At 46.6% G+C, this 25,946-nt stretch overlaps 2 protein-coding genes across 18 annotated transcripts in view; one reads left to right on the top strand and one right to left on the bottom strand.

Moving 5' to 3' along the window:
* The first annotated feature begins 426 nt into the window (after positions 1-426).
* Fbxl22 (F-box and leucine-rich repeat protein 22) lies at positions 427-7,114 on the top strand. Its single transcript, NM_001108769.1, is given in 2 exon segments — positions 427-819; positions 3,048-7,114. Coding segments are annotated over 2 exon segments (711 nt in total). The 5' UTR covers positions 427-484; the 3' UTR covers positions 3,424-7,114.
* Herc1 (HECT and RLD domain containing E3 ubiquitin protein ligase family member 1) overlaps positions 6,794-25,946 on the bottom strand; it is a 168,981-nt gene continuing 149,828 nt past the window's right edge. For all 17 annotated transcript variants that reach the window (XM_087562124.1, XM_087562106.1, NM_001420916.1 and 14 more), the window contains 11 exons: positions 24,933-25,035; positions 22,736-22,905; positions 20,934-21,072; positions 18,082-18,251; positions 16,855-17,024; positions 16,453-16,618; positions 15,365-15,441; positions 13,782-14,034; positions 13,139-13,291; positions 10,706-11,011; positions 6,794-7,434 (listed from right to left, as the gene is read on the bottom strand). In XM_087562124.1, coding sequence (XP_087418250.1) covers positions 7,249-7,434; positions 10,706-11,011; positions 13,139-13,291; positions 13,782-14,034; positions 15,365-15,441; positions 16,453-16,618; positions 16,855-17,024; positions 18,082-18,251; positions 20,934-21,072; positions 22,736-22,905; positions 24,933-25,035 — 1,893 coding nt within the window. In that variant the 3' untranslated portion in view covers positions 6,794-7,248. The remainder of the gene's footprint in view (positions 7,435-10,705; positions 11,012-13,138; positions 13,292-13,781; positions 14,035-15,364; positions 15,442-16,452; positions 16,619-16,854; positions 17,025-18,081; positions 18,252-20,933; positions 21,073-22,735; positions 22,906-24,932; positions 25,036-25,946) is intronic.

The following is a 25,946-nucleotide window of genomic DNA, read 5'->3' as shown; positions in this document are numbered from 1 at the left end:
TGTCACCTCCCTTAGCTCAGCAGATAGGACTCCCCCCGCCCCCAGCAAGGGTGAGCAGGGGAGCCCCACTGACACACGCTATAACAGCGAATACTGTCATCCTGCTAGGGAGAAAGGCTGCGACCAGGAAGAGCTGTTGTAGCTAATTATCTCCAATGAAAACACCTTGGGAAGAGCCAAGAGCCCTGTGCTCAACACTATCAGCTCAGAGGAAAAGAAATCCCTTTTAAGGAGAACTTGTAACTTCAATGGGCTGCTCTTTTGCCAGGACTTTCAGACCCTCTGAACATAAGCCTAACCACAGATGGCTTCGAGTAAGTCTGGATCCTGACACCCGCCCTCCCCTCCCTGGGCTTCAGCACCAGTTGTTGGCCAAAAATAAACACCATTCCTCAACCATATATGTCCACCAGTCCTGATCTGGGGAGGAAGCAGGAGGCAGGTCAGACCCTTGCTGGGCACTCACGTGAGGCCACCACTCACCATGCACATAACCCAGCTCAATCGGGAGTGTCTGCTGCGCCTCTTCTCCTTCCTGGACAAGGACAGTCGGAAGAGTCTCTCCAGGACTTGCTCCCAGCTCCGAGATGTGTTTGAGGACCCCACCCTCTGGTCCCTGCTGCACTTCCATTCCCTCACAGAGCTCAAGAAAGACAACTTCCGGCTGAGCCCTGCACTGCGCAGCCTGTCCATCTGTTGGCATTCCAGCCGTGTGCAAGTGTGTAGCATCGAGGACTGGCTCAAGAGCGCCTTCCAGAGGAGCATCTGCAGCCAGCACGAGAACCTGGTTAATGATTTCCTCCTGCAGGTGTGCAACAGGTAGGCCACCTTGCCCCTGAGCAGTGTGGCTTTGCTGGCCTTGGCTCCAGGGGGACTGGGAAGCACACATTCCAAGAGCAAAATGGCTCTAATTGAGACCAAGGCAGACAACCAGTTCTAAGAGTTGGGTTAAATCGGCTTGCTCTCAGCTCCTGAAGATGCTTCTGTGGCAAAGGAAGTTCTGAGTTCAGCTAGCCCTGTCCTTGGAGCAGCTGTCTTCACTGGCAGCCATTAAGGCCTGGTTAGGTTCAGCTGAGCCTGAATTTTCAAGGTCAGGCCCCAGGAAAAGGCTCCCAGAGGCATCAGGTGGTGCAGGCCTCTAATTTGGCCAAAAATATACACCATTTCTCAACTAGGCCTGAGAGCTGCCGATGAGGAAGGAGAGCCAGGGTGCTCAGGTGAGCTGAACCAAAGCCTATTGCAGAGTAGCAGTGAGCATCTCCTCTGAGGGACACACTCATCTGGCATATTACCCATGGAGTATTTCAATAATACCCATGGAGTATTTCAATTGTCGGGGGCAAAAGGGATGCTCTGAGACATAGTGTGGTGCGCCCAGTTTAGGACTTCCAGATTTTAGCAGGTAAGACACACACCACCCAGTTAAATTTGAATTCGAGATAAAAAATTTTTAACTTAAGAATGCCCTGAAAACATCCCCTATTTGACCTTTTGGCCACCATCCTCATCCCCCTATCCCTTGCACAGGCTGAGCCACAAAATTGGTTGGTCTACCTTCCTGGGCAGGGCAGCTATAGCCAACATGGCTGTGCCAGGTGCTGAGGAGAAAGAGCTCTCTGCTAGCTAAGATGCTTGGGTGGTTGCCAGCTACTGCCATCTAGGGTTAGTAGTTAGGGTTGGCTGACCTCACCACAGGAAGAGGAGGTAATTACAGTGGCCTGCCTTTCACTTGTTCTCTTCTCAAGGTGGATTTGGGCTTGGCTCTGACTACACCAGGCCAGGCCATTTTGATGGGTTTCACTAGGCTCAAAATAATCAGACTGCAAGGTGATGGGTGGAGGAGAGGGAGCATCACAATCCCATATTGGTTGTAACCAATTCTTGATGGGAGGTAACCAGGTTTAATCCCTGAAACCAGCAAGATTTGATTTAAGATTACATCTGCTAAGCACCAGTCCCCAGCATCAGAGAAGGTGCAAAGGGCATTGGGTTTTCAGTTCTGATATTGTACAACTCACCCCAGACCAAATGCTTCAACACCCACCTCATACCTTTCTCTGGAAAATGAGAAAATGTATATCACAAAGTGAGATGAAGTGACAGTAATTTGAGAAAGGTAAAGTGAGCTGGGGAATGTAAGCGAGTCAGCTGTTCTGGATTCTTCTGCCTTAGTCGTTTTCAGGCCAGATCAGGCAATACGCTGAGGGCTTAAAAGCACCTTCATATTCATCTGAGTAACTGTACATGGCCCACAAAGTATCTTCTTGCCAAGTCACTTGAGCCACTGTGTGCCAGTCTCCTCATTTACAAAACCGGGACAGTAGGTGTAGTGTGTATGAGGGAGGCATGGGCTCGGCGTGTGAAATGGTACCAAGCACAGCACATTTTAATTACTTTTATTTTCCCAGGCAAAAGGGAGATGAGCTGCCCCAGCTAGGTGTAGGCAAGACACTAAGGGGAGGGTGCTGTGGAAAGGAACCTGACTCTCCAATCCAGATTCAGTTACTTGACCACAGGGTCCAGGCCCACTGGAGGCTCCTCCCAGGGAGGAAGCCACGTGGCCATTCTGGGCTCTAGGCTGTCTGTAGTTGGCTCTGTTCACCCAAACCTCAATCCTCACAAGTGCATGGCTACACACTGCCCCACTCTTCTACCACACAGAAGTAAACTTTGGTTCAGTGATAGTCGGGTCACATTGCAAATAAGTCTTAGACTGTACCAACTTCAGGGCATGGCTCTAGGGGCCCTGGGTTTCAGGCTGCTGACCCAAAAGCTGAAGAAACCGAGATGAAAGTATGACCCAACACTGGTTTTCAGTCACTAGCCATTACTCCTAGAGAACTTTCCGCCCAAAGTTTGTCACTAACGGACCCCAGCCTCGGGGAGGATCAAAGCCACACAGTTGTCCCTTTCAGAGACCAATAATGGATCCCAGAAGAAGGGACCGGGGCCCTGGCTGCAACCCTAGCCTCGGTCTCGCTGCAGTCTCCTGTAAAGGAGTTCTGTCTGCTGCGCCTCGGCCCCGTGTCAACGCGCTCTCCTCGCAGGTGCCCCAACCTGGCGTCCGTCACGCTTTCGGGCTGCGGCCACGTCACGGATGACTGCTTAGCGCGACTGCTGCTCGGCTGCCCGCGCCTGCGCGCGCTGCGCCTCGAGAACTGCGCGCGCGTTACCAACCGCACGCTGGCGGCGGTGGCCGCGCACGGGCGCGCGCTGCAGACATTTCACGTGGACTTCTGCCGCAACGTGAGCGCCGCCGGCCTGCTCCGCCTACGCGCCGCCTGTCCGAACCTGATCCTGAGCGCGGAACACAGCGCGGCCATGATACCGGATCAGCCGCCGCGTGCGCGCGCAAGCCCTGCCTCGGTTTTCTCGCCTGCACCGGGGAGACAAAGCGCACCTCATCCCACGGGTTTCTATTGAGAATGTGCGCACTATTAAACGAGCGGATGCCAGTAAAGCGTTCTGTGGTTCTCTTTAAACGTCTGTCCCACCCCCGCGGCTCCTGTAGGGCGCGTTCTTACTCGCCCTAGCGGCAGGGCTGTGTACTAGGTTGGCGAGGAGCCTCCGAATGGCCGGAGGAAGAACTCAAAATGAGGGCTTCCCTCGCTGCTCTTTGCCAGACCCTGCAAGATGCACAAGCCATTCTAGCAAACTCACTCCCGTCCCTGCATGGCTGATAGTTACCAATATTTCTCCTGTTTCTCACAGGGGGGGAAAATGCATCACTTTTTAAAAAGACAGCATTTAAAGATAAAAGTAGTAGCCCTAGTTAAAAGTACTTAGATATGAAACTATTATTAGTTGATGCAAAATTTCTGGACTTCTAGGTCAACTTCACTTTAGTCGTCGAGTCCCCGTGGCCAGGACCCTCTCAGTTCACACAGCGTCCCTCTCTAGGCAATGGACGGGCAAGCAGGCTAAATGAACGCAACCAGGGGGTGCTTCTCTGGCTGCCAGCAATAATCAAGACTCCTTCATTTATCTGCAACCAGGCCTTTTCAGTTTTCTGAGAAGTGGTTTTCCAATCTCTATCCACAGGTTTCTTAACATATTGCCCAAATGGAAAACAAGAAAAATTCTGTTCTGTTCGCACGGAGCCTCTGTTCTTGTGGAGACAGTAATTAGTACAAAAGGAGGCTCTTGGGGTGGATGGAGATGACTCCGAGATTGATGGCAACCCTGGGGGTGGGGAGGCACTCAGAAGGGGTTAACCAAACTAAATCTCATGGAGAAGGTGACATTTGAGCCATGAAACAAGACAGGAAGCCGAGCAAGCCATATGGAAAGTGTTACAGTCCAAGAAACTGTAGGGCACCAAGACTAGGAGCATGCCATACCAGGGCTGTGCAACAGACATGAGATCAGCATGGCCGAAGCAGGGAGAGGAGTGGAGAACAGGATGGAAGGAACTGTGAAGGACAGATTATGTGGAGGATAAAATGAGCCCTTGGAGGTAACCTCATGCCAGCAGGAGCCAGACCACCAAGCACAAGGAAAGCCTGTGAAGTTCCACTGAACAACATCCGGGCACAGCCTCCAAGGGCTTCCCCGGGGACTGCAGAGAGGCTTTCCTGCCGCTGCCAGGCTCTGAGTTGCAGCGGCGCCTAGCAGGTCCTGGTCTAGTATAATGTCTTCTAATCTTTGGGAAGGCCAGTGGATCGCCCAGTGGAGTGTTCCAACTGTGATGCCTACATTCCCATTGGCAGGCAGAGCTCAGCAAACCCATGACACCCTCAGGGAAGGTGGGTAAGCCACTAAGCCTGTACTGACAGCAAAACCAGAAAACTGGGCTCTAATTTCCCATCTGTCTCTGAATGAATGAACCCTTCAATGTAGTTCCCTGCTTGCTCATACCAGGAAACTTGAGTGCACAGCCTCTGCACAAGTCAGGCCTCTTTCTTGGCTGGAAACTGCCCTAAGATTACCATATCAAGCTGGAGGCTGGAGTCGACAGAGACCAGGGCCAGGAGTGCTTAGATGGTGGGCTCCAGAGTCCCTGGGAAAGTCTGAGGTGGGACACAGGGGGCATGCACCAGTGTCTGCACTAGCTGAGCCTCCTGGATTCTACTATGGTAGTGCTGACCTGACATGTAGCACTTTTCCCAGATCTGTAAAGGGAAGACCAGATGGCCCCTAAAACCCCTCTTGCCTGCTGCTCTCCCAATCAATGTCTAACTCATGCTTTTTGCTAAATACTGAGCTTCCAGACACAGACAGCTTCCTCTGGCAAAGGTCACACTCTGAGAGAACTGGAACTAACTCACTTGTTCATGGACATCTGGGAAAAGCTTGAGTTTTTGAAGGTAGAGGGGCTTATGTTTTCTTGAGGTTGATTAAGGGCATAAATCTGCAAGTCTTTGTTAACTGAAAGAGGCCAGCAATCACAGAAACACACAAGTCACTACAGGAGGGAATGTTAACCCGGCAAACCAAATCCCTGCCCTGAGGCCCAATGGTTGCTCTACAGATAAGGGACTTCAAGAATCAAGAGGAGGAAAACAAACACAAACAAAAAAACCAGAAAGCAAACAGGCAGGTTTCTAGCCAAGAGGCAGCATGGTGTAAAAGTCCATCTGCATCTCTGCAGACCTGAGACAGAGGTTAGGTTCATCTTGCACCATCCTGCTAGAGGCTCCCACACTCTCCAGGCAGAACAAATTTGGTGTCAAAGGCCGGAATCCATAGGTTTAAGGCATTATTTTCAGTTATAATAAACTGAGACCCGCAGAAGCTACACTCTCAGCTCAGTAAGAGGGAAAGCAGAGCCTAGAGGAGTCAAAGGGACCACAACCTCATTCACATGGAGCCTTATTCTCTGAGTGAAACTCCCTGGCCCAGAGGCCCAAGAAGGGCCTTTCTATTTCAAGCCCAGACTTGAAAGCATGTCTTTATCTCGAAGCCCCGGCATCCCCCAGGAACTTGAATCTTTCTTTAGTGTCCAATTCCATACAAAAACTTCAATAAAATGATGCCTGAATTCGTTATCAGGGATTTTCACTCAGATTCCAAAAGACAAACACCTGCCTTTCCACTGATAAATTCTAGCACTTGCCTTCCTGTTTCTCTGCCTGCTACCTTATTTGAGCATGCTGTCAGCAATAGCCTTTCCCTTGAGTCCACAGGAAGCATCCTGTGACACAGATTAGGTGGGAGGGAAAGACAAGCTGCCCACTAATCTCCAACTTTCTGGTACCCTGCAGCAGGAGCCTCACATCCAGTGGGCTCCTCTCCCCGCAGCATCCTCTGCTGACGTTCTTGCACAGATGAGCAACTCCCAATGACCACAAGGGCTGGGTTTCCAAATGGGGCTCTTTCTCAGGCCCTCATCCACACACTAACCCTTACATGAATGTACATAGTCAGCCCCTCATCCACAGCCACTTACTGATGTGTGCTGAATCCCTGCACAGCAGTCCCTCTGGACCACTGTCCCTTTCGCTGCTCTTTGGTGCCATCATGGCTCACTGTCTTCTTTACCACATGGCACTGGCACAGAGGTGCTGCCTCACACTAGGTGCGCTGAGGCTTTGCAGGAGGAGGGGGGACGGCCAAAAGGCTCTGCTCTAGGGCGAGAGAACAAATTGAGAGAATCAGGATGCCAGAACAAAGGGAAGGAGGCACAGGAGCCCTGGCTTCTCCACATGGTCCTGTGGTCCTTGGTAGGTTTCTTTTAGATGAACTATGTCCCCAGTTCTTGAATGGCCCAAAGAGCAAAGGGACACTGGCAGACAGGGCACATGTCTGCTTCAGCTCCCAGCCTGAGGCTCGCCTGGATCAACAGCAGCCCCCATTCTGATTCCTGAATCTGCTTTATTTCTCTGCATAAGGAACCCTGCACAGGCGAATCAAACTAAAACAAAATAAATATATGAATATCCATGTAAAACTGTCCTTTCTAATGAACAATTATACACAATGTACAATTTCATTTTCACTGGGTGGGCTTACAAAAATGTATCATTCTCAACTAAAAATGCACCAAAATGGCTCCATGCAAACTTACCCAAAGTGACCAAAAATACAGAGGAAAACCTGACTGAGCAGTTTGTTTCTGCTTTTTGTTTTGTACAATCACAGAAAAATAAAACCATCTAATTTCTTTGTTTCATTTGAAGTAACTAAACGTGGCCACTGCTTATGTCAGCTTATGTTCCTAAAGCATCTATGGAGTTACCACAAAAGTATATCAACATCAAATCAGAGGTGAGCATTATTGAGGAAGGTGGGTGGCAGCACCCTCATCAGTCAGTAGTCGGTGTCAGAGCCCTCCGCATTGTCCACGTTTCTTGAGAGCATGTAGTTGTCCATGTCAATGGAACGGCAGTTGTTAATGGCGTATCGCAGGCGCTCAGCCATGACCAGCTGGCTGGAATAGGGGGGCAGCCGCAGCTGGAAGAAGCAGGTCTGTGAGGTAGGCAGACTGTCATAAGGCTGTGGAGAGATAGACCGTGACCATTACCAAGTGCACTGCCATCCCAGGGGGTATAGGGCTACTCACTGCCCGCACCCCCCACGCCCCCAGACACTGAGAGTCTCCTTCTGTCTTCTGGCTGACTTGCAAGGAAGCAGAGTGGGTCTTGGCAGAAAGTACACAGGGCCCACTGCCCTGGCCCCAGATACTTTTAGTGGGGTTCCATTCTCCTTCCCACTCCCTTCAATGGCCTATAATGGAAGGTGGCTAGCCCTGACCACTTGGGAGAACACTGCACAGACCTGGTGGAGAGTAAGAGTATGGTGAGAGCTCCCTCTTGTCCACCAAGGGGGCAAACCTGAAGTCATGCTGGAAATCCTGGCAATGAAAAGGAAAGGGGCTAGGGTGCTGTCCCCTCTCTATTGCAGTGTGGTCTGAAGCCCCTCACTGTTGCTTACAGCTGGTGAGGAAAAGCAGTGAAACCCAGGGTGTGCACGTAACCAGTCATCACTAGGAATGTGTTTAGAAAGCTGAGTTTTCGGGGTTTTTTGTTTTTGGGGTCCCCCCCTTTGTTTTTTATCCAGACAGAGTTTCTCTGAATAGCTCTGGCTGTCCTGGAATTTGCTCTGTAGACCAGAATGGCCTCAAACTCACAGAGATCCACCTTCCTCTGGTCTCCTGAGTGCTGAGATTAAAGGTGTATCCCAGAACTGCCTGGCTTGGAAAGATGGTTTTTAAAAATTTAATTCTAAAAAAGCCCCACCCCCTTTAAACACAGGGTCTCACTATATAACTCTGGAAGGCTTGGTATGCAGAACTATAAAGATGTATCTGCCTCTGCCTCCTAAGTACTGAGAATATGCTACCATGCTTGGCTTTAAAGAAGAATTTTAAAAGTACACAATTGAAAATGGCTTCTGTTAGAGGGCAGTTATGTATATTTTCTCTGATCCTTCCTGCTGACAACCATTTTACAAATTGTGTGCAAGGACAGTAACGATATTATGCTTAATTTTTTAGACAGTGTGGTGGTTTCAAGATGCTTGGCCCAGGGAGAGGGGTGTGGCCTTGTTGGAGTGGGTGTGTCACTGTGGGTGTGAGTAGTGGGGTATGGCCTTGTTGGAGTGGGTGTGTCACTGCGGGTGTGAGTAGTGAGAGTCTTCTAACCACGTGGGAGCCAGCATTCTGCAAGCAGCCTTCAGATGAAGATGTAGAACTCCCAGCTCCTCCTGTACCATGTCCGCCTGGATGCTGCCATGTTCCTGCCTTGATGATGATGGACTGAGCCTCTGAACCTGTGAGCCAGCCCCTATTAAATGTCATCCTTAGAAGAGTTGCCTTGGTTGTGGTGTCTGTTCACAGCAGCAACACCCCAACTAAGACAGATGGGGTCTGTTATGTAGCTCAGGCTGGCCCTAACTTGAACTCTTCTTAGGTATTAGGATCACAGTGTGTACCACAGCTGGCTACATAGCATTTAATAGTAAAGGTCTCTCTTTGCAGTGTTGGGCTGCGAGTGTCAGGGAAGCATTCCTTACTGGTACATTCTAAGTCCCACCTTCCCCACCTAGCTTGGCTTTCTTTGAAGCAGAGCTCTTCCTCAGCTTCCTGAAAACCGCGCTGCATTTCAGTGGTGGCACCTGTAACAGGCTCCATGTGTGAAAGAGATGATGACAGATGGGCAGCAAAGCTGAGGACATCAGATTGCTCAGATGACCTAAATGTGCACCCTAAAGAAGTGATCTAAGAGCCATAAAGGAAGACACCCACAGTGGTCAGTTTACTGAGGCAGGAGATTAGTAGGAGATTAACTCCTGGGGTGACTGGGCAGCTTGGGGCACATTCAAGGCAAGGGTCATTTCCAGGACTAAACAGAAGGGAACTATCACCCCCTTCCCACCTCACTGTGCAACAATAAAGCAGACTGACAGCTTATAGTCTCTGGCTAGTCATGCAGCAAATGTATGGAAAGGCTCTATTCATAGCGTCCCAGAGCACAACAGTCCCAGTGAATCAAGGCCCTAGCCAGCCAAGAGCAGGGCTTCAGCTGGGGGCTGCAGGAGGCAAAGCTCTGCCTACAGGAGCAGTTCTCACCCTGTGAGTCTCCACCCCTTCTGGATCAAATGACCTTTTCACAGGGTTAGCATATCAAATATCCAGCATATAGATATTTACATTAGGATTCATAATGGTAGCAAAATCACAGTTATAAGGTAGTGACGAAATAATTTTATGGTCTGTGGTCACCATGAAGAACTGTGTTAAAGGGTGGCAGCGTTAGGAGAGTTGAGAAGCACTGGTTTACAGCAACTTCCAGGGGCAGCAAGAGACGGAAGAACACAGGGCAGACATTGAAACCGAGGAAAGTGCTGGCTGCAGTATCTCACTTTCCTTACCATTTCCTCATCAAGCACCATGCACCTGCTAGGAGGAGCGCCCACACGAGGAAGGGGAGGGGCTGTGGCTGAGTAAAGAGGACAGGGATACTCCAAAGTGTTGTGTCAGAGTGCAGAGGCCCAGAGGAAATCAGGCAGAAAGCATAGGAAAGAACCCCAGAGGACTTCCTGTAAGAGACAACACTGGCGCTGTTCTTCAAGGGCGATGCTTGCGAGGCACAGATGGAAAGAGCATGAAGGAGACTCACTGTGGCTCCAAAGCAAAACAACAGGTAGGTAGCTGGAGAGACAGGCAGAAGCCCATTATGACCAGAGCACAGAGGTGGGGGTGAAGCCTGACTGTGGAGAGGGCTAGCAGCTGTCCAGGATCCCTGAAAGGTCTGTAAGGATAGAGGCACAGCTAGAAAGATGGCTCTGACTGCAATGTGTGCTTCAGATTCTAAGCGTGTTTATTCCTGGGGCTCTGCAGCTAAGGCCTCTACCCGGTGCACTCCTCCTATGGCGGCAGACGCCTGCTCCCCACATCTCCAGGTTCCTGTACACCACGTGTGCACCAAACAAGATTGGACCGTGGCACACAAGTACACATGGAAAAGGCACAGGGCCTGAGAGGGAGGGGAAGCATGAGGCTCCCTTGCACTCAGACCTAACACCAGGCGAGGGGAGGGAAGGGTGCTGGTGGCAACACGCTTTCCACATCCACTCAGGCTCTTTTCTCTCCACAGCTAAGGGAAATTCAAGTTTTATGCTTTTTAGATTTGGACAATCTAAAAGCTAAGATCCGAATGGGCAGACCTTCTGGAGGTCTAAATTTTGGTTTCCCTAGCAGGCAAGCAACAGAGAAGGAAAAAAAAAAAAGTAAATTTTAACTAAGGAAGAAAAAGTGCCTACTTACCCTATCAACCTTCATGATTTGAAACCTCTGGGAAATGTCGGCGGTGTTGGCTGGCAGTCGGGAGCGCCCAGACACGAAGCGCATGAAGAGCACCCTCTCCTCGTTGGAGAACTCTTCCAGCGTGCGCCAGAGCCACTGCACCAGCTGGTGCTGCTCGTCCACCTCCCGGTAGCGCACCACCTTCTTCAGGACATCCACACAGATCTCGGGCATCCCACACACCATCTGCTCCAGCTGTTTGGCCGTGAGGAGGGACAGCAATGGCACAGGGACAATCCAGGACATCCCTTCTCGAACTGCAGCCACCTGTGCCCATTAAAGATTGTTTGCTTTAACACATATGTGGTGTAGTAGACAGACACTCAACATGACCACAGGTTGTCCATTCTAGGCCTGAGGTCACATCCAGGGCCACCCTTGTCTGAGTCCTACCCTGCTCTGGGACTCTTACACTCCTAGTCTCAATTCAAAGTCAATATAGGAACCTTTCTTCTCTCCGCACAGAGTTTTTGTGCCTGGGCCTCTTCAGTGGCCGCCCCCTCACGTTTCTAGCACATATAGCTGTGTGCTGTTAGAAGTGTGCCGTGTGGTTGGTCCATTTCCTCATCCACACTAGCAGCTCTTGAGGACTGGTATGGTATGGATGGCTATTCTTGTCAAAACTGTACCTATTGCAAAACAATTTTTGAAAAGCACAAAGAATGTACAATAGAAAGTCAATAAAGGTAAAAAAAAATTAGTCAGAACATCTAGGACTCACCACTTACAATCAATTTAATTTTCTTGCATGAAAAATGAGGTAACTATTGTTCACCATGAGTAACGACAAGATGATCTGGGTGAGCCATATCACCCTGCTTCTCTTCCAAAGCACAGCAGAGGTGGGTAGCTGCAGAATGGAGGAAGCAGCTCCAGCCTCTGCCTCTGTGGTACAGGAGGGCAAGCCTATTTCAAACACTTCTCTCTAGGCCGACTTAAACCATCCCTGATAAGGAAAACTACAAGTCAGAGAACAGAAGCAGCACCCTAGGAAGGGCCCTAGTGCCCTGCTCTGATAAATGAGTGTAACTGGTGCTCTGGTACTATGGCTGGGCCGAGGGACTGCCCATAGCATCCCTAAGGTGCTAAGGGGCATGTCCATGCCTCAGAGTGTCAAAACCAACCCGCCAAAGCCAGGAAAATAGAAAACAAAAGCTGTTTGGAAGCAGTATGATGGGCTGCCTTGAAGTAGCAAGAGGTGACTGGGGACAGTCACAGGAAGAACACTCAATTCTGTAAGATGAGGTGGAAGTGACAGCAAAGGGACAATTCACCCAGAGAGGGACAAGGACAGTGGACAGTCAGAGCTCAGAGGAATGGTCAGCAGAACCAGCCTGCAGTGAAGCTGGCTCTGGATCTTGGCCCTTTGGTAGGTACATTCGTATTTCTCTACGTCCTGTGCTTCTGTGAGTGGCTGACAATAACCCTTATTTGCCAGAGCACCCGAGGGAAAAAACTGCACAGAGTGAGGCCCAGCTCTTAGCAGAACCACCACACTTTGAAGATTATCGACACTCATCAGAGTGAGGATGGGTAGCTCAGCGGTATGACGCGTCTTGCAGGGCACAACCTTAATCTTCGGCATCTTTCTCCTCTCTCCTCCTTCCATTGTGAACTGGAGACAAACAAACCCTGAACCTTGGCCCTGGAAACACTGTCACTGACTGAACCTACCTTTGCCAAACTAAAGAAAACAATTTAATAACTGAACTTAGATATCCTCAAAGCCTGGATTCAAGTTAAAAAGGACCCAATGTGATCTAAAAATAAAACACTGAAACTATTATTGATTTTATGGAAAGAACCAACTTTGGACTCATCAGTCCCTAGGGTCACGTACTCTCCCCCATCATTAATTCATGCTTATTCGTGCTTCAGCACAGACCAAGGAGAACACAAATGAAAATGAAGATTCTCCTTAAGTGGATCCGAAGACACTGACCTAAATGTCCCTAGGCCACCACATCCACAATTATGAGACAAGGGAGTGACTTCAGAGTGCAGCGGGAGGGAAGGAGGGATGTACACTCCTGGCTGTGCCTGCGGGTCCACATCAGGAGCAGGAAAGGATCCTGGGAGGCTGTAAGACCGTGTTTAGGGCTCAGTGACCCAGCTGCTGTGGGCACTGTGTGGGGAAGCAGTTAGGAGATGTGGGCCAGTCAGATATGTGAGGAGTGAGGAGACAGCCCCATACAACAACAGTCACTTGGAGCTGACTTAAGGATGTGGGTGGTAGGCGTGGCCTAAGAAGTCTCTAACAAGGTCTGAAACAGAGATGCAAGTGAATCTATGCATGGACGGCAAACAATGCCCAGACCTGGAAGTGATGCATGTGTTCTTATCTGGACAGATTAAAGCATCTAGGCCACCAGGCACCATGGTATTTTGTCTTACCTGCCGGTCCATCTCATGAAGTCGATACTCAATGGCCCTCTCCACATACTCCTTCCTATTGGAAAATGTGAGTGGGATACTATTTCCTCCAGGGATTATGGGAACCATTTTACCATCGGCACTCTGGCCAACAAAAGAATCAAGAGGAATCATCTAAGTAAAGAAAAAGAAGAAATTTTATTACACGGTAAAGAGGATAACCAAAGGCACGCATGTCTCATATACAAAACAATGAAGTCAAGGCTTTAGTTCTATAAACAAGGCAGGCCAGGCAGGTCTGACTGCTCAAGACCACGCTGACCCATTTGCTACAGGTAAAAAGAGGCATATTTTTGTCCCAAACCAGGTCTGCTGTGTTCTGGCTTCCTAGGCTTCCCTGTCCACTTGGTGCCCTGGTTGTCCACTGATGGGCAGAGAAGTTGTTCAAGTATAGGAAGCGGAAGTGGGGGCTGGGCTGGAGCTAGTGCTACACATCAGCAGCTTCCTGGGTCCCTAAGACTGAGGTGCCAGGGCAGCCTGGCCAGGCATGCCAGGGTCAGGCCAACAGAAAGAGGGAGACAACATCTGGCTCTACACAGAAAACTTCTGATCGGAGAACACAGGAAGTCAGCAGTTACAGAAGCCTCCATGTGCCAGGGTTTACCTCATGGAAACTCTCTTCAGTAATGCCACTGTCTTCAATGTGAAGGATGCTGTTGAGGGTCTGCACATAAAGCAGATCCACTTCCTCCAGGTCCTCCAGGGTAAGTGGGACACAGCACAGCTGTTTCCACACCAGAGGGGCCAGGTGAAGGTCCAGAGGCTTCTTTGTACGAATGGCAACCCCCATTAAAATTCCTAAGAACTTAAACTGCATTAAATGTTCATCAAGACAGGCAGAGGGACTGAAGAGGAATCTGTGAAAGAGAAGCACATCTTTCAGCTAAAGGCTCCTCCATTAGAAACAATCCCCACAGCTAGAGCGTCAGAGCAGATCTGCCCCTCTTTGGTTCATGGGCTGGAACTGTAAGCTGTACTGGCAGAACAAGCTCAAGTTCAGCCCATTAGTTACTCTAATCACACTTGAGAGTTCCCCAAACTACACATGACTATCCTTTTGAACAGCACAGGGACAGCATTCTGAATCAACACGCCCCCCATATGTCTGTGTTTATACGAGTAAGATGGAGATCAAGAGCATGTGCATAGGTGTGCGTGAGAGAGAAAACACGTGTGTGTGTGTGTGTGTGTGTGTGTGCGCGCGTGCGCGTGTTTACTATGTGGTAGTTGATGAGTATGTAAAGGCCAGAGGAGGACGGTGAGTATCCTCCTCTACTGCTCTCCACCTTATATTCCTGAGACAAGTCTCACTATTATTGCTGGTTGAGCTGAAACTATGTAAGCAAACCTGACTTCAGACTCACAGAGGTCAGCCTGCCTCTGCCTCCTGAGTGCTATGATTGAAGGTATGAGGCACAACACCTGTCTTCTCCCTTATTTTTTGAGACTAAATCATTAAATATGAAGCTTGCCTGGTTTGGGCTAGGTTAGCCAGTGAGCTCTCAGAATCTGCCTATCTCAGTTCCAGGCACAAACAGCCATACCCAGGTTTTCTGTGCTGGGGATTAGAACTCAGGTCCTCTTGTTTTCAGGTGCTCTTACTGAGTCATCTCTGCAGCTTGTATTTTGTTCCTGTTTGTTAAGATAGAGCCTACAAAGCCACGCTAACATCAGATTCATGATCCTCTTATCTCTACTTCTCAGATGCTGGGGTTATGGGCATGTGCTCACACACCCAGCTATACTTTGAAAACAGTAAGAGCAAGTAAATGGCTGACTGGCCTCCTGCTCAAGAATGCCCCACATTCTGAAATCATTTCACTTATAATTTCTAAGTCTTTAGAGCAAGATGAAAAAAAATTTAATTGCAAATACAAGGGCATGGGTGGATGGTGAACAACTAGTTTCCTGACATGGCATTCAGCGCAGCACCCTAATGAATCATGGTACAAGGAAGATCCAAAGTCTGGAGAAACATAAGGCAGCCAAGGCTCATTAGCAACTCTGGGTTTCCTCTCCACTCGGGATTATCATCAATCTGTCCCTCAGTACTGAGTGAGGATGGCAATGGCCGTCTCTCCATGACAGGGCTGGTGGGCTGGTTAAAGTAATTTAGTAGGGACCAAGGTATGAAGCACTGAGAACAGGAGACACTCATAAGGCGTTAGAGAAACATGCCTGTCTTACCTGTCTCTATTGTAACCGACTTCTGCAGTAGCATTGGGGGAGGGTATGAGAAGGTCAACTATACCAGTCTCAAGTTCCTGCAGAAAAAGTGTTTTGTTGAGAGGTGACAATCAAATGCATCAAGAGAACAAACTACATTAAAAATAATACTGGGAAGGGGATATCTTTAAGAGTTTAGAATGCGGGGTTGGGGATTTAGCTCAGTGGTAGAGCGCTTGTCGGTCCCCAGCTCTGAAAAAAAGAAAAGAAAAAAAAAAAAAAGAATTTAGAACGCTATACTTCAGTGACTTCTACGTGTAGTTATTTTTGTGATTTCAGGTTAAAGTGAAGTATGAAGTCCTGCGTCCGTGTATGAAACCTGAAGCATGAAGAGCCAGAGGCGAGGACACTAGTGAGCGGCTGGGCAGCTCTGTACAGGGTGGAGGCTATGTACAGGGTGTGCTCAAACTCCACACTGACTCAGCAGTGTTTATCAGACAAAGCAGAAGGAACAAAACCAATCTCCAAGCATCTGCCAGTGTGGCTTCTAAAATCAGAAACAGTCCAAACTTTTTAAAAAAAGCTTTAATTTCAAAAAATTTATTGACTTGTATGGGTATTCTGTCTGCAGTTTGTCTGTGCACTGCATATGAGCAGTATACTTGAAAACCAGATGAGGGCATAGAATCCTCTGAGCTGAGAGTAGGTGCTGAGAAGCTAATCTGGGTACTCTGGGAGAGCACCAAGTGCTTCTAATCAGTGCGGTATCTCTCCAGCCCAGTTCAAACTCTTCAACACTCATTTTTCTATTCTTCTGGAGCCTGGTGGATCCACTGTGCTCTAGAGTACACAGTGGTCCTTCATCTATCTCCTCTATGAGTGTGTTCATGTTTCTTCTAGTGCAGCATAATTAACAACAATCAGTGCCACCTAAGTCGCCGATCTTGACGTGCTAAGCGACCTCCGCAGAACACTTCCCACACTCACTGGATTCACTCCATACACTAGTAGAGTAACTGCAAGACTCAGAGATGTCCCATGCTATACAGACAAGGACTGGCAGCAGTCAACACCATTCAGAGCTCAGCAGGGACCCCACATGCAGGTACCTGGCACATCTCTGTGATAGTGTCATCAAACACTCCTCCAGCATCATCAGCTCCTTCTCCAACCAGTTTAACCTTCCATGCTCGCGAGGGTAGACGGAGGTCTGATGCATTTAGCTTTACCACTTGTCTTGCTATTTGAACAAAGATGGGTTTACACTTCCGTCCTCTAAAAAAAGGAAAAAGGAAAACTACCACCACCAACAAAAAACATGAGGAGTAGTATAACACAGCTCTTCATCTCCACAGATCACCATAAAGATCCTTGGTGACATTTTCCTATCAGTGAACAGACATGGGGACCAGTGTGAGTGCTGTCACTACCATTTATAAGGGTTCACAGAAATGGGGTAGCAGTAATATTCTAAACAATCCTAGCTAGTTAGTGAAACACACATGACCTACCTGGTTGATATTCTCTTCACGGTAATCTGAGGTCCATAATTTTTGCCTTGAACCATGGTTTTCCCTATGGAGCGCACCATGGGGAGTGTGTAGACTCTTGGAGCTAACAGAGGCCGAAGCTGTCCCTGTACAATGCCCCATGTTCCAGCATTGTAATGAGATGTGCTGTTCTGTAGACAACATAAGGGGATCAAAGATGGCATAATACAAGATTTAAAAGAAATAGGATTTTAAGATATAATTTCTTTCTGAATCATCCTTTAAAAGCATAGAACTGAATATCAGTTGCAATTAGTTAACTTAAAAATACTGATAAAATGTGGTTACCATTTTTTTAAGTCCTAGAAAATATAGAAAAAGGAGAAATACAGACATGGCATCCCACCAACCATAATCCACCCACACAGAGATAGTCCCTCCAATAGCATTCGTGCTTTTCAGTTTGGTTGTGCACACACAAATTCTCAACACTGGGAAAATGAACTATCTAGATACTTCTCAGCTACTTTTCTCACATGGCTTTGTATCAGACATTTCTCAATTAATTAGAGCCAGCTTACTGACAGTCTAGCACAACAGAGCATTCCCCTGCCTGTCTGATACCCGCTTCTAAAAGAGATGTCAAATCTATTTCTACCTGTCATAAATGGTGATCCAAAGGTTCTGACAGAGAGTTTTATAAACGGGTACACATTTTGGCAGCCATGCTTACTTATCCAATAACCACTTTCTTCTTAAATGTGGGACTGTTCTATAAAAGCAGACAAAACAGCTCGATTTCCTTCATCTCCCAGGCTTCCCTTTACTAGATTGAGAATGCTGCTTTGTGGGGAGAAAGATGTCTCTTAAATGTCTCAGCTGACTTGATTCTTTAGCACCCTATGACATCACTGGCACTGTGAACTTAGTTTCCCCCTTCCTTTTTCCAGGACTAGGGATGGGCTCCAGGTGCCTTGTGTAGGCTGGGAAACTCCTTTCCATCTGGCCACATGCCATCCACTTAACATCATGTATCACACTGGGCAGGAGCTAGGACATGCTTCCTCCAGTTCTGAACAAAGCAAAACGCTTTCTGTTCACATGTTCCCAAATCAGCAATAAAATGGAATTACAACTGGTGGCCTCTCCTTAACACAAAGAGCATAACACATTAGCCGTGAGAGAATGTTTTAAAAGCTCTGGGACCTGGCAGGTACGTCACGGGTACACTGAAGGCCAGCACTGTACCTGGTTGTTGGGGCTGAGATTCAGCAGCCGCCACGATGAGTACATGAGGTCAGAGAAGTGGTAAAGCAGCCGGAGCCTGGCTCGCACAGTGTGAATGCTCACTTCTCTCAGTGCCCCATATTGTGGGGGCACGGCGTCAGGCAGGCCCAACTGGAGAGGCACTGACACACCTGCCCAAAGCACAGAAGCACTTGTCAAGGGAAATGCAATGCTTCAATTCTGAGTATTTGAAAACTTTAACAGAGAACTTTAAGATAGCAATCAATGGATACCCAATCCAACTACTTACAGTTCATACCTTTTTTAAAGTTAATTTATTTTATATATGTGAATACACTGTCAGATACGTCAGAAGAGGGCATTGAATCCCATTACAGATGGTTGTGAGCCACCATGTGGTTGCTGGGAATTGAACTCAGGACCTTTGGAAGAGCAGTCAGTGCTCTTAACTGCTGAGCCATCACTCTAGTCCCTACGGTTTATACTTAATATTTTGCTATACACACTATTCTATATAGATACATATCTCTCTACCCATTAATTCATCTTTTTGTTTTTATTTTTTGGATGATTTAGTACTTGTGATAGTTTGAATGAGAAAGACCCCAAAAGGCTCACAGATTTGAATATTTGGTCACCAGGGAGTGGCACTATTTGAAAGGGTTAGTAGGTATGGTCTTGTTGGCTTTGAGGTTTTACAAAGCCCATTCCAAGCACAGAGTTTCTCTCTCTGCTGCCTGTGGATCCAGATGTAGAACTCTCATCTACTCCCTCCAATACCATGTCTGCCTGTGTGCTACTACTATAATGAATTAAACCTCTGAAATTATAAGTCAGCCACAATTAAATGTTCTCTTTTATAAAAGGTGCCATGATCATGGTATCTCTTCATATCAATAAAATACCAACTAGTTTCTACATAGAGTACTACTCTTTAAAAGAGTGAATATCATAAGCCTAGCAATGGTACTGTAGGCCTGTAATTCCTGCAGAAGTTCAAGACCATCCTCAGCTACATGTTAAGTTAACGGCTAGCCTGGATTACATGTTAAGTTAATGGCTAGCCTGGATTACATGAGACCATCCTAAAAATCCAAAACAATGAAACAAAACAAATACAGACAAAATTAAAACAAAACAGCACCCCCAAACAAACAAACAAACACAACCCCCCAGGAAACCTGGTCTTTCCTCCTTTAATATTTCTGTTTGAATAAAGAGACAAAAACAGTTAGGGCAGGGGCCAGATTCTTCCTTTCCTATCTAATAATTGTCAATCCATATTAATGCATGATGTAGATGAGACCAGGTATTCATCTCCTTCATGACAATCAGTCCTTAAGAAAAAATATCTCTGAGGAGTCTTCTTCAAGGACTTGCTGTGAAGTAGGGAGGTAAGAAAAATGGAAGGGACCTCTAAGCACTCGGTCACACATGGCTTCAGAAATTCTAGGACCTTAGACCCCAAAGGCTAGCAAGTAGAAGAGGGCTTGGACAAGCAGTAACACAAACACGGGAATGCTACGACTAAGGGAAACGAAAGACAGAGCCAATCACAGGACCTCACTAAAGGAGACAATTATGCACACGTGTATGTATGCATGTATGTGTGAGAGGTCAGGCCTCAGGATGACCATCCACCTTGTTTGTGGAGACAAGGTCTTCTTCCATTGGCCTGGAGCTTGTTCATCAGGCCAGGCTGGCTGGCCAGTGAGCCCAGGGTTTGCCTGTCTGCTTCCTCAGCACTGGGATTACAAATGTGTGCAACACTATTGGCTTTTTTGTGGATGTTTGGACTCAAATACTGGTCCTTATGCTTGTGTGGTAAGTATTTTGCTGGCTAAGCTCTCTTGTCAGCCCTGCCTTATATTTTCAAGTCTTTTTTTTTTTTTAATGACTTTAATGATTTTGTAATATTTAAAAAAATTTAAAACTAGAAAGGGCTGGAGAGATGGCTCAGCGGTTAAGAGCACCCGACTGCTCTTCCAAAGGTCATGAGTTCAATTCCCAGCAACCACATGGTGGCTCAAAACTAGAAGCAGCCACTATTTATATTCTATAATGGAATAAAATGGCAGTAACTAGACTTGTACTGAGTCACTGAATAAACATTTGTTTTAAATGGCTACTGGAGTGAGGAATATGACACCTCAGAGCTTTTATTTTATTTCATTAGTTTTTCAACATAGGGTTTTCCTGTGTAGCCATGGCTGAACTGGAACTTGCTCTGTAGACCTTGGCTCTGCCTCCTGAGTGCTGGGATTACAGATGTGAAGCACCTCACCCAGCACTCCTCAGTATCTCTACAGTAGTAAGCCTTATAAAGCAACTGTCACCTTTTTGTTGGTGGTTTTTGAGACAGGGTTTTCCTACCAGCACCAGCTGTCTTGGAACTTTCTATGTAGATGAGGCTGGGCTGGAATTCAGATAGATACCTTTGCCTCTGCCTCCTAAGTGCTGGGATTAAAGGTGGCCCACCATGGCCAGTTTGATTTGTTACCTTTTTATCTATACAAGTATATTTATACTTATCTATATAAGTATATGTACACTTAGTAGATGATCTAACTTTTAATTTTTAATTTTAATTTTTGTTTGTCTAAAAAACATGCTGATTTCTTTGGGGACTGGAGAGAGAGAAAGAGAGCGGGCATGAAGCTTGGCTACACACTGAGTACTGCAGAAGAAATGTCTGATATGAAATATTTATGGTGCTTGTAGCAGAAAGAGTATTCCAGAAGTCTTGACGGTTTTTAGACATTCTGGATACAGTCAGAACCGCAGGCAGACAGTGCATCACGGTACTGAAGGCAGAAGAGCATCTGGAAGAGTACAAATGGTCTGTCCCCCACCTGGTGCTCTTGGTGGGACAGGTGGGGCTGTCCACGCAGCACTGTGGCAACGGCCAGCTGAAATCTGACGGATGTTCTTCCCCTGTAGAACTGTTACCAGGGTTGGTTCTCGAACGTGGTTGGTGTGGCCTAGGCCAAGCTAAGAATAAAAAAGAAAATGCACAGAGATTGAAGAAGCAGAAGGCAAGCCAATAAAATCTATTAACATTTGTGTCATGCACCAACATCAATAATGAATAAATTCTGATTTCTCTATCACAGTAGTCCTTGTAAGTTTATACTGTCTCCTGAAAGAAAAGGGCAACAGGATTAATCTTAACTACTGGTCAAACTCTTATATTTTTGGTTGTGAGCCTAACCTTTAACAGCTGAGCCATCTCTCCCCAAAAGCTCAAATTACCCAAGATACAATCCTCAGATCACATGAAGCTCAAGAAGAAGGACAACCAAAGTGCAGATGCTTCAGTCTTTCTTAGAAGAGGGAACAAAAATATTCATAGGAGGAAATATGGAGACAAAGTTTGGAGCAGAAACTAAAGGAAAGGCCATTCAGAGACTGCCTACCTGGGGATCAGCCCATATACAGCTACCAAACTCAGACAATATTGCTGATGCCAAGAAGTGCATGCTGACAGGATCCTGATATAGCTGTCTCCTGAGAGGCTCTGCCAGAGCATGACAAATACAGAGGCAGATGCTCCCAAACAACCATTGGATTGAGAACAGGTCCTTATTGGAGGAGTTAGAGAAAGGACTGAAGGAGTTGAGGGGTTTGCAACCCTGTAAGAACAACAATACCAACCAACCAGAGTTCCCAGGGACTAAACCACCGTCCAAAGAGTACACATGGACAGACCCGTGGCTCCAGCTGCATATGTAGCAGAGGATGGCCTTGTTGGGTACCAATGGGAGGAGAAGCCCTTGGTCCTGCCAAGGCTCAATGCCCCAGTGTAGGGGAATGTCAGGGTGGGGAGGCAGGAAGGGGTGCGTGAATAGGTGGGGGAACACCCTTATAGAAGCAGGGGGAGGGGGATTGGGTAGGGGGTTTATGGACAGGAAACTGGTAAAGGGGATAACATTTGAAATGTAAATAAAAAAATCCAATAAAAAAAAACTGGTCACACTCTTGGATTCTTGGAAGGAGTATTTTGGGAAGGGTAGGAGTTCTTATTAAGTGGGAAAAAAATAAAAGGGCTCTCCAGAGCTCTTACTTAAAACACACTGGTTTCTGATAACAACAGACAGATATAAAATATACATGGACTCCAATTCTCTGTTCTTAGCAGCAGCAGCAAGGTGTTCAACATCAAGGAAGATCTTGTTAAAACCTAACCTGGAATTCCCCAAGCTTCTTCGCCATTAATTCTCCTTTCATCAAAATTACTGCAACCACAACTTCCTGGTCTGCTAATGCAGTTATGAGGAGACTGTAAGTGCTCACTAAGGCTACTGTGAATAATAGGCCTTGAGCAACAGGATCTCTGATTCTATGGGCAATCAGATTAGAGATTATGGGAGGAGGCGAGGATGGCTCTGCTTGTGGTTGAAAACCACTGTAGAAGCATCAATCTCAGGCATCTCCTACCAAAGTCTCTCTTCACACACAGATAGACAGAAGGACTAAGTGCATCAACCTGATGTCTTTTCACATTCTCTTTCCCTTCATTCCTGCCCTTACTTCTGTGACTCCAGGAGATGACAATATTTCTTGCACAAGCAAAGGAATTATAAAATACAAAGATATTCTTACAAATAAACGTCAGATTTCTAGAGTATGCAAAAGCAGCAAATATGACATTTACCTGCCCTTCTGAATTGCTACCCCAGGCATAAACATCTCCAGTTGATGCCAAAGCAAGTGTGTGTTCAGCTCCAACTGCCACATCTTCAATGACCACGCCAGCCAGGACAGGGATTTGCTGGGGTCGATTGTGATTACGAGCACGACCCTCAGGCAAGCCTATCAACCGGTCTGAAGGACAGCAAGGGGAAGTGTTATGAAGTTTGTGTTTTGTAAGAGACCATTAACTTTTTGCATTAGAATGACAATCATGTATATAGCGTGGTGCAAAAACTGCTATCCCAGCAAAATACACCAAGTTTTAGGTAACAAGTCTGAGGCTATTCCTGTATGAAATGTTAATCTTTTTATTTATAGAGAAAATTAAAACTAAAGTCTGTAAGCCAAGCCACGAGGCTTTTCAATATGCTCATACTGAAAGGACTGATACACGTTCAACAAGGCCTTCAAAGTTTCTTGTGTTCTTAAAAAAATGGCATTCAACCTATCAGCCTCAAATTTCTACCCCACCTCTCTCTTTATCCCTGCTGCTCAATAACCTCCAGGCCCATTAGGCACGGCATCTGCCACCTGGCTTCCACTTTTACAGCTGCCCTAAAGCTTCTCCTTAAAACCGTGAGTTGACTCCTGCCTGGTTGCTGCGGTGGTCTTTCAGATTCTGGCCACTGGGAATGACACATAATCATCTGGTAATATGACCTGAGCTTCCCCAGTTCCCTGGAGACTCTTCACTATTCTTGCCAATATTCTATTCAAAATCTTCTGCCCCAACAGTCCCTAGAATTCTACTCTATTTTTCACTCTACAGGTTCTTTGGGATTCTTAAATCAATGAGTAAGTTCATCTGTTACCACCAGGTAAGTCACCGAATCCCCTCTGGAGTCCCAGATACAAACCCCAATAGCCTGCTGGATATCTCCATACAGAGAAGTCTAGAACAGAAGTCCCTATATGGCGGCTATGATTTGGACATAAAGCTTATGTGTTAACGCTATAGACCCAAACTGACAGTGCTACTGAGAGGATGCTACCTTCATCAATAGATCCTTCCGCAGCTCAGTGGTTACTAAGAGGTGGGACCTGGTCAGAAGAAGTAGCAATTGGGAGGCATATCGTTCTTTTCTAATATTTGTTTATTCATTTAAAATATTAATTTTCATTTTATGTACATGTTTGAGTGCCTGCACCCAATATGCCTAGTGCCCATGGAGACTAGAGGCATGTGTTGAATCCCCTGGAATCAGAGTTAGAGATGGTGGTGAACCACATGGTGTGCATGCTTGGAACCAAAGCCAAGCCATCTGTAAAAGCACCACGTGCTAGTAACCACTGAATCATCTTTCCAGCCCTTTATTTATTTGTTGCTGCCTCGTCTTCTCCCCCTTCTCTTCTTATGTGTGCACACATATAAGCCATACTACATATGTTTAAGGTTAGAATTTTTCCTTTTTCAACATGTGAATTCTGCAATGGAACTCACAGGTCTCATGCTTGGCAGCAAGTGTCTTTATACATGAAGCCATCTTGCCAGCCTGGAGGCATGTGTTTGAAGGTTCTACCTTGTCTCCAACCCTTTCCCCTTTCTTTACTTCATATCTACCACGAGGTGACTAGCTTTGTTCAGACATTCTCTTCTCACAAGAGAATCTGTTTCTTCATAAACCCAGGAGCAATGGACCATAAAACTACACATTGCCCCTTCTGCATCCATGAAACAACTACACACACAGATCTTTCTGCATCCATGGAACAGAACCTTTCTTCCATTATGCCAGCAATTTTTCTTTGCTAAAGAAAAAGCAAACTCACACAATGATTACACCAAGCTCCTTCTCTCGTGAGCCAGCTCATTTCTTACTGGGAGGACTTAGTGCTCTCCCAAGGTAGAAACTCTAGTCACCGTTTACTTCATCTCTCACACCACCCTCACACAACTCTCAGTCTCTACAGCCTGACAGCAGCAGAAAGGAGGAGGCAGAGTTCTTGTGATTGTTTCTTTCAGCAAGTGTGAAGGCTCTCACTTGGGATTTAATGGAGGGGAGCTTGTCCTTGAAAACAAACTCATCAAATAGGAGCAGAGAGTAGCAATGAACAAGGGAACACTGTTGACACCACTCAGAACTCTCTATGAACCTAGAAGGCAAACAGTTTCATAATACACATGTATAAAAAGTAATATAGGCTAGAAGATATCTTACCTTGACCAAAAGTATACACATGGCCATCTTTAGTCAAAGCCACAGAAAACTGAGTTCCACAAGCCACTTTTTTAATTCCAATTCCACAAAGGACATCAACTTTCTGTGAAATAAAAGTATAAAGTATGTGTTTGGAAGGAAAAAACAAATAAACATGCAAAAACCTCTTAAAGTTTCCTACTGACATTTATAACATCAAATCCTGTCTTCAATAAAAAGGCCAACTGTTACCCAATATGACTTGTTTTACCCAAATCACATTCCTAGAGATTATTCTCTCCTACTGCTCTGGGCGGTTGTGTTCCAGAGACTGCAGAGGCTCAGGACCTCTGGCTCACGTCCTCGGGAATTTGTGAAGTGGAAGCATTCTACTGAGCAACAGAAACCAAAGAAAACCATAACCTTTAAAACAATATTTCGCGTTCTTGTGAGACCCCAGGCAGCTTCCTGTCAGCTTGCTTTCCTTTCAGCTTTCCCAGGCGGTAACAGCTACCTGCCTTCTACACTCCCCACAAATGAAGTTGTCTGCTTTTCTGCATCCCTACTGAATATTCATCAAAGCAACTGTTAACATGTCACTAACTATACATGATAGCAAACTGAAGTGGAAACAAAGTTATAAATCATGTCACGCTATTTAAATATGGAAGGAAAGCCGATGTAGCAAAGCTGCACAGGCGGTCTACCGACCCAAGAAACCTAAAATGTGAGTAACAGGGCCCCGTTAATTTTATAAGCACTCATTTCTTTTCTTTGTTTTTGAAAGATGCACAATTCAATGGTAATATGCTGAAACAGCAGCTGTAGGCAGAGTTGTAAAACTCTGTCCTCCATAAGGACAGGGAGGTGCCTCTTTACATGGGATATAGTCGTACAGCACTTAGCTCATCTGCAGAGACGGAAGCTTATTCTTGTGGGATGTTTACATCCACTTCACCTTTCTAAAAGTCAAGATCTAGAATGCTGGATATTTGAGAGTAAGCAACTGAAGGCCTTAAACCTTCATTATGAATT

Source organism: Rattus norvegicus, chromosome 8 (genome assembly GCF_021556685.1).
Source record: "Rattus norvegicus strain SHRSP/BbbUtx chromosome 8, alternate assembly SHRSP_T2T, whole genome shotgun sequence".
Classification (NCBI taxonomy): domain Eukaryota; kingdom Metazoa; phylum Chordata; class Mammalia; order Rodentia; family Muridae; genus Rattus; species Rattus norvegicus.
The sequence above is the reverse complement of the archived record's forward strand: the minus strand, read 5'-3'. Positions and strand labels throughout refer to the sequence as shown.